General features: G+C 36.6%; 1 protein-coding gene across 5 annotated transcripts in view; it reads right to left on the reverse strand.

Annotated features, from left to right (window-relative positions):
* Window positions 1-4,534: 4,534 nt before the first annotated feature.
* Window positions 4,535-13,797, reverse strand: part of CAMSAP2 (calmodulin regulated spectrin associated protein family member 2) — an 89,122-nt gene continuing 79,859 nt past the window's right edge. For 3 of the 5 annotated variants that reach the window (XM_030496152.1, XM_030496150.1, XM_030496153.1), the window contains 4 exons: window positions 13,263-13,362; window positions 11,137-11,252; window positions 9,291-9,409; window positions 4,535-7,795 (listed from right to left, as the gene is read on the reverse strand). In XM_030496152.1, coding sequence (XP_030352012.1) covers window positions 7,490-7,795; window positions 9,291-9,409; window positions 11,137-11,252; window positions 13,263-13,362 — 641 coding nt within the window. In that variant the 3' untranslated portion in view covers window positions 4,535-7,489. The remainder of the gene's footprint in view (window positions 7,796-9,290; window positions 9,410-11,136; window positions 11,253-13,262; window positions 13,363-13,797) is intronic. The other 2 variants (XM_030496154.1, XM_030496151.1) reach the window with 1 other exon arrangement.

Here is a 13,797-nt window from a genome sequence, read left to right on the forward strand (position 1 = left end):
GGAGCAGGTGCGCCGCTCCCCCGCCGCATGGGGATTGCCAGCCTGCCGGCACGCTCTGCCACCACCGCGGTTCCTGCGCTCATGCGGCGGAGGCTTATGGCTCGTTGGCAACACCTTTAGTTACTGCATGAGGCGCGGCCACGTTTCGGGCCAGCCGAGGGGTTTTGTGGTGGTTTTGCTGTGTTCTGCTTTTAGAAAAAGAGCTTATTTTTTACAGAAAGCGTATGTATGCGTATGTTATATTTTATGAAGATGGGTTTATATGTGTAAGTTGTCATTCGGTAGGATTTAACGCGTTTTTGTAACTCGGAAGATGATGGCATCTAAGAATTATCATGGTGTACAGCTAATAAGCTTTCTCAGTGTTTAAATGTAGCTCTGAGATGAGAGAAAATCATGTTAGAACTCTAGTACAGCACTTGGGCAAACCCCATGTGTGTACCGCAGTGCATTGGCAGGCCCTGTCAACGTGGAGATGTGACAGATTTCTGACAAAGGACGTAGCAAACACCAAATTTTTAATTTTATTAATTTTATTATGCACGTGTGCATGGGCACCATGTATCAGAGGCCAGGGAAGGTTGTCAGAGATTTAACTGAAGCTGAACTGGATTCTCTGTCACACTGATGGTTAAAGATGTTAAGAATCACAGTTCGGGTCTGATTGCAGACTGTTCTGCTGAGGATCAGCTGAAGGGCAGAGGGGAATCATGATGTTATTCTCTCTTCTTTCTGAAAAGGAATACAGAGATATGCCCTGTCCGAAGGCCATCCAGTGAGGAGTGCTGCCTGGCTGCACAGCAGGGACTCTGCCAGGGACAAGCAAAGAATGGGGAACTTGATTCCTTCTGCAACGCTCAAGTCCCAGTATCGCATCCTGGGAAGCTCGACTCACTACTAAACCACTAAATCCTTATGTTTACTTATAAAGCTACCACTTGCTGTTCAGTTGCCTTTGGAGGCACGGATTAATAGAAAACATAGTTACAGAAATGAAACTGTTTCCCAATATATTAGGATATAATAGAGATGATAAAACAGAGGGAGTGCAGAAAACCAAGATGACTTTCATTGTGTAAACAGACCAGTATGCGTAACTTTGCTGAATGTACACTTGGGTAAGACAAGTCAATTGTAAATTAGGTTTAATCTACAAAACACTAGATAAACACACATATGCTTTTAAATTTAATCTTGATTTCACAGTGGTGTTACGGTGGTTTACCTATGTTTTGTGCAATAGCTTTGTTTTCAGTGAAGGTCCTGGGATGAAATCTCTTTCTTGTTCAGAATTTTGAGCCTTTCACCGGGAAGTAGCAAACTCCTATAGGCTGGAAGAGATTTCAGGAACCAAGTATCCAGCCTCAGGAACAGGAATGGAAGTATAGGTAGCTTTACTTGATGCACCATACTACTCTTAAATATCTAGCGAGGGTACATTGTAGCATCCTGTTGGAAAAGGGCAGAAGAAAGACCCTATTCTTTGCTTGTTCCTAACTTTTTACTCGGGCATGGAAATATGTCCTTGGGATGGTCTGGGCTCGCTTTGAACTCCCTAGTCATTGTTGCAAAGCAGGTAACTCCCATGAATAGCAAAGCTGATGGGTGTGGGTTTTTGAGAGCTTGAAAATCAGGATTAGGAGAGGAGTTCTGCATTGCCTAGTGACAAGACAGAGCACTGCAGTCTGCAGGCTGTCCTTGGCATGCTTCAGAAAGAAAATAGTCCTTGTGTGACTATCTTATAGCTGTTGCAGGTGGCCGCAGACAATATCGGCAGGGCTGGATATGTTCTTAGAACTGCTCCCCAGTGCTAACCTGGCACAAGATCTGCCAGTGGAGTCCAGCAAAGCATCTTTGTATTGTCATCATAAAAATGGGCCAAACCCCTGATCTGTAGCCATTGTAACAGAGCCTTTCATCTCTTTACATTTTGTATTATGCTCAAATGGTCTTGTGAAAAGGTGAAAAAAATAACATCTGTTTAAAACTTTACTTCCAGAAACAGTTTTCACTCATTTCAAGAAAGGATTTCCAGAACTTTGCGGTGACACTTCAGCAAAATTCTTGCATAAACTGTAGGAGAATTGTTTATGTCAGCATCACGGCTCTGGTTTCAGGTAGGTTAGACAAGAAAAATACTGAGCCAAAGTATAATCTGGCTTCAGGTAATTTAAATAATTGGAGGCTTGCGGGGCCTTGCCAGGTCTTGTAATGCAGACATTTAGATCAGTGGTGATGCAGAAAGAGTAAGACCAAGCCGCCTTGATGGAAAGCTTTGTGTTAGCTTTGAGTCTTTCTGCAAAGCTCCATTAAGAGATTAACACTGACATAAAAATGCCCGTAGACACTACTTTGTATGTCTCCATAAAGTTCCATACCATTAACTGAAAATTTAAATACATTTTACGTGAAAAGAAATTCTTTCAGTGCCTTGCTTAACGAATGTATCACTGGGTAATGACTTACTCCTAAGTATTTTAGACATCCAGTTGTTTGTAATGTTGAGTTAGAGTCTGAAGAAAGTTTTAAATAACATTTTTCTGTGGAACACTTTTTTACTGGTTTTTGTTCTTTCTTGAAATCCTAGTTGTTATTAGCTTTTCAGACCAGAGGCAGTTCTGTCTGGCACTCAGTAGTGTTATCCTTGAATTCAGAAATTTGATAAAAAGCCTGGCATTAAGCATTCCATCTCCCAAAGAGTTTGTACTGAGCTCTTAAATGTGTATGTTGTGTATTGCTCCCCTGCCTCTTATGAAGACAGTAGCTCTGAGTGTGAAGTGGACACGGCAGCTCCTTTTCTTTCTTGGTAGAAGGAAATAAGCTAGAGTGACTTCCCTACTGTATTTAACTCTTTGCTGTGGTTATCTAAATAAAGGCTATTTCTTTTCACATCTGAGTGGAAGCAAGTAAGTCTGAAAGTGTATGTACATTTATACGTATGCATACACAAACACAATCCACATCTTTTTTTCCTAAATGGAAGAGTTGGCTTTTAAAAACAAATTACTTAAAAATGCACAAAGATGCTGTGCATGTTAAAAATACTTTTTTTTCTGCCATCTAGAACTGAAATAAGATCATTTATGGGGTTTGTTAATGGTTTTTAATTAATTAGAAAATGTAAAAGCAGATGTAAGGGGCTGTGGCTGTCAAGAGAGATCTTTATAGCCTAAATTCTTCAAAGTACTTATTTAGTTCATTAAATTACTAACAAGGCAGCAAAGAAATGCTAATTTGCTGTTTGAAAAGATAGAACTAGTTAAAGGTTTCACCCTTACAAAGCCCTGTTTTTATTAATTTATTAAAAGACACATCCACACCTGATCAGTACAGCTGGAATTGAGAATTAAAGCTATTTTTTACATCACCTCTGAGTGGTGATTGATCCAAAAGCTTAGGTTCCAAGTATAACTGAGATGATTATTGTGCAGTTGGTGATACCAGATCTCTGCCATCCTCTCTGGATCCCGCAGTAGTACAGATGTTGATTCACAAATTCTGTACAAATTCAAACACACGGTAGTCATATTCTTTCAAATTAACCAGGGTGTGCTCTGAAGTTTCTCAAGAGCGGTGTTACTCACTGAAGGATAGAGAAAATGAAGTTGATTCTAAAGCCTGGCAGTACAAAGGCTGGTTTTAGATGGAAATTTGGAGCTGGGCTTGCCAATGAAAAAACAGCTTTACTGGGTGCTACTGGGTGTTTGTGTTCCAACATAATTCCTTGGTTGTGTCAGCCTGTTTGTGATGCTGTACAGGGAACCGATTGAGCTGGCTGAAAAATATCCACTTTTAGGGAGAGAAGGGAAGGCTATTCATTTTCATGCACATTAGTTTTCACTTCAGGACTAAAAGCCCTACTATCACATCTCCTGCATTCTTGAAGCTGCCTTTTGAATAGCTCTGAAATTTAGAGATTCTTTATCTGTGTAAGTTAGCCCAACCATTCAGCCTGCCTGTTGGCAGTGCAGTGATGTCATGTTCCCTTTCAGCAAATCCGTGCTCTTGCTCTGCAACCCAGGACAACACAAAACCCCCAAAAAGGCACTATTTGGACTGGAAAAAATTGCTATTTTACAAATCTGGAAGAGAGACCATATTTTTTGATACTATTTCTGTTCAAGATTGTACCACTAACAAGTACAAGTTAAGGCTCCAGTTCATCTTGAAAACCTTCCCATCTGAAGCAATCACTGTTACTGACCAGTAAGTTTTCTGTGGTTTTGGAACAATGGAAGCTACCTGAAGTACTGGAGCTTATCAGTTGACTTGCAATTGTGAAACTCGCTTCTGAAGAGAACATGCTGTCCTTGGGAATGAGATGAAGCGCCTAATTCTTCAACAGCCTCCCACAATAACATGTGAAAGCTGAACTGTTTGTGAAAGAAAGACAATGAGGAACAGAAGGAGAAATGAAAATGGTACAGATTTCCTACAAGTTCTATGTTGCTGAAAAAAAAGATTTAAATATTAATGTGAACTTTTTATAGTTTCAGTTTATATTTAGATGTAAGCAAGAAAACAAAAAATGTAGTTTTGGTGCCATGCTTTTATTTAAATGAAAGGAAAAAACTACACTGTACCACATAAGTAGCAATGACAATATTTTACAGCACAGCATTTGAAAAAATATGGAAGCTATGCTCCATAGAAGTGGACAAGTAAGCACACAATACACTGTACATTTTTCAACAGTGCCCATTAAATCATAATTAAATAAGCTGAATTTGGCTTTAAACAGCCAAATAATAAAAACTAACAGTCATACTAACATAAAAAAAAAAAAAAAAGATTTCAGTAGCTATTATGACTGTTAGAATATGAAATTTTGCTCCAAAAACTAAGACGAGAGTTTGGCAATTCAGTCGTAGCAACAATAATAATACCCCTGATGAAAGCACCAGTGTGTTCGGAAAAGGTCAGTGATAAATACTGGCCTTTATGGAAAGCTTCCTTTTTTTTTTTTTTTTTCCTTTTTTTTTTTCTTTTTTTAAACATGATCCCAACCAAAGATCCACTGTAATTAGAAAATTTGCAGGCTTAAAAAGGAAAAGCGTATCTAGCTTTACTTTTCCTGTGGTAAGTAAAACTTTATACTGCGAGCAATGAAATTTTCAACTGCATTATTCACATTCTACTTTTAGACATTGCACAAATCTTTAACCTGTTGACAAACGTAAATTTCATAATACATTCAGATATATTTAAAATTACTCAAAGAATTCCTGTCATTTAAGCTCACTTGGATTAGGTTGAAGCATGTGTCTTTGTGGTGTTGCAAATCTTCAGTTAAATCCTAGTACAGATTTTGGAAATAAAAAGCCTCCAATGATAAAACTTCTCTTGAAGTTGTTCACTGCACGTGTTTCACTTAATTCCAACCTCCTGGTCTCTCGAATCACTGTATATTATACACAGTTTCATACTGTTATTCAGGATGTTCCTACATAGTGTTTATAGGAACTGTCTAACAGGCAGAATGTGCAAACCCTCTTCCCCCCTTTTTAATATTATTTATATCCTATATACATGATCTGTATACACTTGAAATATAAGAGTTACATATCCTGGTGATATACATGCAAACAGTAGGAATCAGCTAACCACAAATAGTTTTGAGCCACATACATATTAAACATGTATTTTAAAGTGTTTTTCTTTTTTTTACAGTTTTAACAAATATACATAAATATAAGAACATAAATTACAGTAAAACTGACAGCATTTTTGAGAAAATGTTGATAACCAGATGCATTGATGCCTAAGGCCTTATAATAATTTAAAAAAAGTACTGTTCTAACCTGCTTAATGACATCTCATTCCTGTGCATCTTTTGTAGAAGTAAATGAGTACATCATCGTAGTGACGCATAGTTTCTCTCAAAGCAGTTTAATGAGAGAAATATGGACATAGTTTTAGTCTCCTCATGAAACAGAATGGACTACATACTTACAGCACAATACTGTCTTATGTTAATGTAGTTGTCACAACACTGAAACAGAACAGAATCACAAATCATTCAAGTCTTTTCCTGAGAATGAGATATTTTTCCCCCAACAAATCCTCTGGTGTACATTGTGTACATTATCAAAATAGCCACAGATTTAAGGGAGGCTTCAAGTTTGTAGTTTCTTTTTGTTTTTTTCTCCTAGAACAGTGCTATGTTAAAAGCAAATTATAAGAGAAACAAACACTGAAACGGAGTAGTGATCTATAAAATAATCAAATACTGTTTTGAAATAAAATGCAGCCCTTGGTAAATAATACTGAAGTATGCCTAGAGTTTGGTTTTGTAAGTGGCCATATTATACATTACTGAAATGTCATTTAGGCTTTTTTTGCCATATGTATTTAAAATCGCTCAGTGTCACAAGACATCATCTGTCAGATTGCGTCAACAATACAATTTACTAGGACACACTGAAAATTCTTATCAGATGTCTTTGTCTGAGCTGGCGGGTCTGAAGGCAGGAAGAACAGACAGTGGCCTGGATAGTAAAATCAACGGGAATAAGATAAATGACTTCTGAAAGGTCTGTGACTTAGTGAATTCTGTGATTCTTCTGAATATTTTTAGTGTTCTGTCAGGCAAACATCAGGGACCTAACTCACAAGTTCCTATTCTTTCCCTGGAGAAGCAGTACCTGACCATGTGCTCGCTCTTCATCTGGCACAATGCAGAATAAAGCACATTTGCTTCAACTGTTTTAGAGGTCCACCAAATTTTTTACTTTACATTTTAATGCTATTAGGAACACGCACATGGTCAGTCATTACATCCCAGATGGCAACTTACTGAAACAGGAATAACTGCATCACCGAACTATACCCTGAGTTGTTAAATAATTTATTTGAAGGAAGCTTCAAGCAGTTCAAAGGTTCTTCCTTTACTGTTTAGTCTATGAGAAAATCAATATTATTTAATTGAAAAGGAATTGTAAATATTGAGGGGAATGAATCTTGATTTTGTCACAATACACAATAAGGATCTTGCAGAACAGACCCATTCAGCTGTTTTTCGGTGATACACAACTTCTCGTTTAGTCTTTACTGTAAGTCTGTATGCAAAGTTCAATGGTATTGAGAATATTAAGAAGTATTCTTTTAGTGAAAGAAAAAATATTTCAAGACAAGCACAAATACAAACATATAAGGCAACAGATGTAAAAAAAAAAGTAGTTTGAGTCACTAAAGAGGAACATTCAGTGCTTCAGTGTTTCTAATCAAAATACAGAGCAAATATACTCTATATATTGTATTAGCACATACAAATCTCCACACAAGTCAAACATTTCTGTAATCACCTAAGCGATAATCTTCTGCACTCCTAAACACTGTGTTTACATTCCAGTTGGACATGATAATAGAACTTGGGTGTCCAGTTTAAGTTCTAAGAGTCTTGTTGGCAACTAGAAATCTATTTCCTATAGGCAGTAAAGATGAAGTGCAAGTTTATCATAATTGTCTGAAGCAAATTTTTTCCCATCTACTATGCCTTGGTGGGTAGAAGTTTCTTAGGAGTTACTGGTCTCTTGGTTTGCCACAAATGGCTGTGAATGGTAATTGCATCAACACTGGCAGACAAAGTTTTAGCAGGTATGTGGCTAAATTGCTTCCTGTCAGAGTTGTATTTATACAGTCCCTCTATCATTTTCTTTGTGATAGATTTGGGACCTATTCCCGTTAATTTATTGATTTCTTCAGTATCAGGGCAGTATGTATACAGAGATCTGAACTGGCAGCCTGAATCCCGGAACAAGATTAAGAAGTTATTGGCATCGGATTTTTCCATTTCCTTTAAAAGAAAGAAAGAAAAAGATTCACAAAATGAATTCTGCATCGCAGTTAGAAAACATTCAGAATCATTGGATTGTCATTTTGAATTTGTTTTCTACCAGAGCTGAAACTTATGTCTAACTCTATCCACTGAAAGACCTTATTTTCAATTATTAGAATTTACTAAGCCTCCCCTACCTGGATTTTGATAAGGCAGCTACCTTTCTCAAGCAAAACCATATTTATGTAGACAATTCCAGCTATACTTGTTTAGTTGTACCTCAAGAACAGACATCCTAGCAAATTTTTTACAGACCAAATAAAAATCCTTAAATCCATTTCATCAAGCAGATCTAATAGTTCCAAGTTTGGGAACAGTAAATTTAGATAAGTCTAGATGTGCATGAAAGATTCTCCAGTGCCAAAATGAGATTTCAGACCTCCATTCAAGTTTGGTCAAACCATAAAGTCAGTTGAGGTGTACTAAGCAAAAGTTCTTTATTAGCTGAAATCTTCAGATTCCTATTCCACTCAACACAACTTCCATGGATGGGACATGTGCCCTGAACATGTACAGCTTCTACCAAGTGATGTATGCTGCATCCTAGAGTAAAGCATGACCTTTTAACAGCTGTTCTTTCCTGGGATTTCTGGGAGTTCTTATGCTCCCAGTTACTTGAACTGAAAGAGGCTGTCTTGATTTCTCACTTGTTATTTCCAAAAAGTAGCTGGAAAGACAGAGAAGGCAGCATCTAGACATGAATGCAGAAGAATTATAAAGAGAAGAAAGGGCAAGAAATACTGTTGTGAAATTTACTCCAGAAAAGAAATACAGATTCCAAGTACCTGTATTCTTTGATGTATTTAATCTGTCAAATTTGTCACAGTTGGTAAAAGGAACAGTCCCATTACTCTCAATGCTCATACTCTCTGTTATTCCTTTTGCATGGAAACATATTGGTCCCCAAGTTCTTACCCTTACAGTATTTGTGCATCTTCAGAAAGGTTTATACCAGGGTAAGAGAAAAGGCTGGAAGGCACCATTTGTAGCACAAGTCCTGAATTTGCTCTACTGCTTGGAAACTGGAGAAAAGCCTAGGAGGGACATATTTCAGTTCTTTCTGTTCATGAGTGAGCTATGCTTTAGTTCTAAAGGTCCTAATCTGAGGAACTGTATAAGATGGGTATTTTCCATGTTAGGAAAAACAAGTCTGTGAGCAAATTATAAAAATCTACATATCGAAGTTCCCACATTGAACAAGCAGTAATGATTAATCAACATGTCAATTAATTCAGCTTCCTGTGCTGCATGTACAATGCTATTGTTTCTACAGTACTAGAGAACCTCTCTGTCTACACAGGAAGCAAGTCACAGAAGTTACTCAAGCCTTTCACTAAGTTGGCATAACTTCAGAAGACTCCTTTCGATATCTGCATTTATACTTGAGGGCCTTCCTAATGTCTGACCGTGGTTTAACCCAGGTGTTTATGCTTTTAGGGGAAAATACCCTTACCTCCAGTATCTTTTTCTTTTGACCTTCATTTACTTTTCCAGCCAAGCAGCAATGTGCCAGCGCATTCTGAATTATATACTTATTGGATTTAGCACTAGGTTCTTTGAAGAGCTTTGGTCCTATGGAGGAAGAATGACAGATAAGCAAAGTTAATGAACAAGTCAACAAAGAGTTACTTGAAATGCTGTGAAGCACTTCTGGTATGGATCTTTTGCATGCATAAAAATACAAATACAGGAGTAAAATAAAATTAGACTAGAGACCACAAATTTCACAAGCAAGTAAAATGTCATTCTTTCAGCTGTTACTGAATTTGCTTACAAAAGTGTCTTCCATTATTAAATCATCATTATTGGCAGTCTTGATAAATAAGTTTTCTCTCAGAGGACCTTTTCTATGAACAACAAAATGGTTTGCATTTTCTAACTAACGTTTCAGTCATTCAGGAGGGAGCAAATTCTTTCATTTTCTTCATCTACACCTGTGATTTCAAGAGTGAGAGGTATAACAATGAAACTGATGTGGTGCTTAGAGTAACTCTAGCCTGTCCACCTTGTATTCCAGAAATGTTTTACCCAAAACCAGGGATGAGATCTGGCCCAACACTGGCCAGATTATTCTGTCTGTAAAAAGATTTGATTCATCTGGTTGAAGGAGAAATCTCTGTTTTAATTTCTGAAATATAGGTGCACTTGTATCAAGACCATTTAAAAAAAACCCCAAAACATGTAAGTACAAATTCCAAGTCTTAGAAAGGAATATTATACATAAGCAATTATCAACTAAATTTAAGATTATATCTCAGTTTGTCTAGACTTTAAGGAAAAAAGCCTAGAATCAACACAAAACGTCCATATGAAATCTGACTGACAGAGTGAAGATATCAAAACATATGAAAAAAGCCTTCTGTTCAATTCCTAGGAACTGTATATTCCTTCATTTAAAAATAAGATCTACAGAGCAGCTATTAAAAAATGATCTTCAGCAGTATAGGTCTTCATGAGAAAACTCTGCAAGACCACCCAGGCAAAGCCTTGCTATCCATCCTGTAATTTAATCTGACATGCAAGTGGCACAAACTGACACAAACTGACTGAAGTTTCATGATTCAAAACTAGGTAAGTACTTTCTGATGTTCAGAATGAACACTTTGCCCTTCCAGACTGCAGTAATTTCAGCAGAAAGGAGATAAGATGATTTTCAAAACTAACACTTGCCAGCAGGCCCATCCATCAACCCTGATCTCCCTAAAAGTTTATTGAAACCACCAACATGACTTTACTCTTTATCAAACAATAGGATATTAGGTGGGCAAGAAACAGAGCTTTTATAATCCTGATGATGCAAGGTCTTTGCAATATCATGTGCTCTATATCTGGAGAAAAGGGATGACAATTCCACTATTATTTGATTAATATAATAATGAATTAGAGGCCAGATTGTAAAGTTTTTAGTAAATAAGAAAGGATCTGTTTGGAAACAAAAGGTGAGGAACACTGAAATTCACAGGAAGTAGATTTTTTTCCTGTTGCAATTTGGTTTTTGCTTTTTGTAACTATTCTAAATTGAACTTAAATTTAAACTTTTCTTGCCTTGCTGGAGTGCCCAGTGGTATATGAGCCCATTTGCTGTTCTGAGCCAAACTGCAGTTTATTCTGGTTATCACAAATGCTATGGACTCGGTACTTTTATTTTAGATTTAAAATTTTAACCTTGTCTTGTTACCATCTTAACATTTCTATGAAAAGCCCTCAATCAAGTTTTAGGAAACCAAAGATAATTACAAACTTCTCATGCACAGAACCACTAATAGTCAGGTTCTTTTCTGAATATTGCTGCCCCTGACCTGTGTATTCTGTAGCAGAGGCGACTGAAGAAGTTGTAGATGCATTTTCCCAATCTTTTTCTCCATTACGACTACCACAGCGACTTGGAGATAAGAATCCTTCCACCGACTCAGACCTAAATATTAATTTTAAAATCTATTAAAAAAATTACAATGTTCAGCAGAGATGCCTTGTAATATGAAAGAACATAATTATTCAAAGGGTAGGCTATAAACCTAAATGTACAATATTTACAGAAGAAATTAATGGATAACTGAGTTCATGTTCCATATAAAGTGTTCTGAATGATGGAAGAAGTTGGTATTTACGTAAGGTGGATGTTAGGAAATTTTTGGGCTACATCTGAGAAAAGAAACCTACTAGATATTCTAAGCTGTGCAATATTATTACTAAGTGGGAATTCAGGTTACTTTTACATTGGTACTAACAAAACAATGATATCTCATGTACCAAACAAACCAGTTCTTGATAGGATGATGAATGTGAAGTAAAAATTTAGTTCATTTCTACTTACTACGTCAATTGGCAGTGAGAACTGCTGCATTTAAGACAGCAAAACAATTTCCTTTCTAATTTTTGTTTTCACAAGCAGTAACTTCTGGTGCTGTAATTCTTCAGGCTGTGTCTGCACTCAAGTGTGAATAGTTTTGCATTTTAAGGTCTAAGCAAGATTTTCAAGTTATTCTTAAAATGTTACAAGATATTTAAAGATTTCTTTGATTACAGCTACTGCAAAAGTCAGTCCAATTTGCAGCTTGGAAATGAAAACTTTTCTAAGTGAGAAGAAAGGCACTACCAGCACAGAATAAGAAAATAAAAAGTGGTATTATAATAACATTTATCTACATGCTAACTTCAAGTAAAATCAGCAATAGGTGAAATATCAATCTGTTATATATCCTACACCTTTTGTGATAAGCACCTGCACAAAGGAGACCTTAAAGGTATCACAAATTCACTCAGTGTGATCATCAAAAGACAATTCTGATGTAAGGAAAAGGTGATAACATGGATCTGGAAAGATACCGAAAATCCCTTCAACTCTGTTCCTTTCAGCAATTTGTACTGAATTTTATCATATTTTAAAAGTCTCGACCCCCTAAATCAAATTCAAAGACAGCAGAAGATGTACTGTTCATTAGAAGCATAGTACAGCACTGTACAACTAAAACTATATAGATAAGGGTTATCTTCTGTAAGGTCTGTGTAGCTACATCAAGCCTTTTCTAATAGCTAATATAGTTGGAAGAAATCCCCCTCTCAGTTATACCGTATCATTTTTAAGAGATCTTAGGACACTTGGATCATTTTATTACAGTTTCTTACATAATAACCAGTTCTCAAGTCAGTTCTCAAGACATCAAGGAAATTGAAAAGTCAACTGAAACCAGCTGCAGGCATGTTTCAGGCATGTCAGAGTTGATAAGTGATGCATATTGGCCATGAAAACATCATGTGATATCGTAACATATAGTACTCCTTATCAAACTCCTTTTCTTAGTTTCCCTTTCTTCTCTATTTCTTTTCTATATATATAAAAAGTATTCCTCTGAATATAATTACATAGTTACACAGAAATAATGATTTTCCTCTGAATCATAATATAGATTTTGGAAATAAAATTTTAAAAATTCTCTTATTTTAATCTCTTATTTAATTTCCAGGTGATTTTTAATGCAAAATAAATTTGGGTGTTTGGAAAAGGCTGAAGTCCTAGTGAACATTTAATACTTCCCTGTATGACTGCTAAGGGGAAAAAAAAACCCAGAAAAGAATATTAAAAAACGGAAAGAAGCTATGTAGCTGCATGTAGCATATAGGTTTAATGAAATATCTACAAGTTGAGACTTAAATCCAAGTAGGTGAATTAAAGAGGCTGTGTGAATAACATTTTGGTTTGACCTCATTTATAGCTGCTCAACTGGTTTACTCAGTAAAATTTGTGAAACAAATGATCATGGCTTGCCTCCCTAATGCCCGACAGCGGAAATTATGAATGTCTCAAATCAGAAAACATACCTGTTCCTGGAGTACACAATATATACATGACCTCTTTAAAATTCATGCTAGTTTTACATAGCTGATTATCAAATTTTATTAAATGAAACTGTTGTTTTAGCTTTACCTTGGTGTTCTCTTGCCTGACTGCACACTCTCATTGTCCCCTGTATTCAGCGATGCCAATGAAAGACTAGATACTGAAAAAACACGATAAAGCTGTGAACCTGGATAAAAACAAAGTTAAGGCGTATAAACCTAAGCAAGTAGTAGAGTCTGTTCATTAGACCCAACACCAGCATCAGAAAGTCAGTAAGAGCTTTTATATACGAGACTCTTACACCCATACGTGATATACCTGCATGCATATGTGGTGCACTGCATCTAAACACTTGCTGACACCCAGCCATTTGCAGCCACCTGGGATGGTCTCAAACTAAGCATTAACGTGAAGCATGGACGTGGGAATACTGGCACTATGCAAATTGAAGAATGCAATCCAAGTTAGTAAGTCCTCATGAAAGAGAGCTTAAGAGGTTTAATTTAAAGCTTCGAATGGAATCTTTGGAAGGTGTTAAGGGAATACTTCAAAGTATACTGGAAGATGGAGGGAAGCAGCTAGAGAAAATACAGCAGAATAACAAGGCTATACAATGCTGTAA

Source organism: Strigops habroptila, chromosome 8 (genome assembly GCF_004027225.2).
Source record: "Strigops habroptila isolate Jane chromosome 8, bStrHab1.2.pri, whole genome shotgun sequence".
NCBI classification, from domain to species: Eukaryota; Metazoa; Chordata; class Aves; order Psittaciformes; family Psittacidae; genus Strigops; species Strigops habroptila.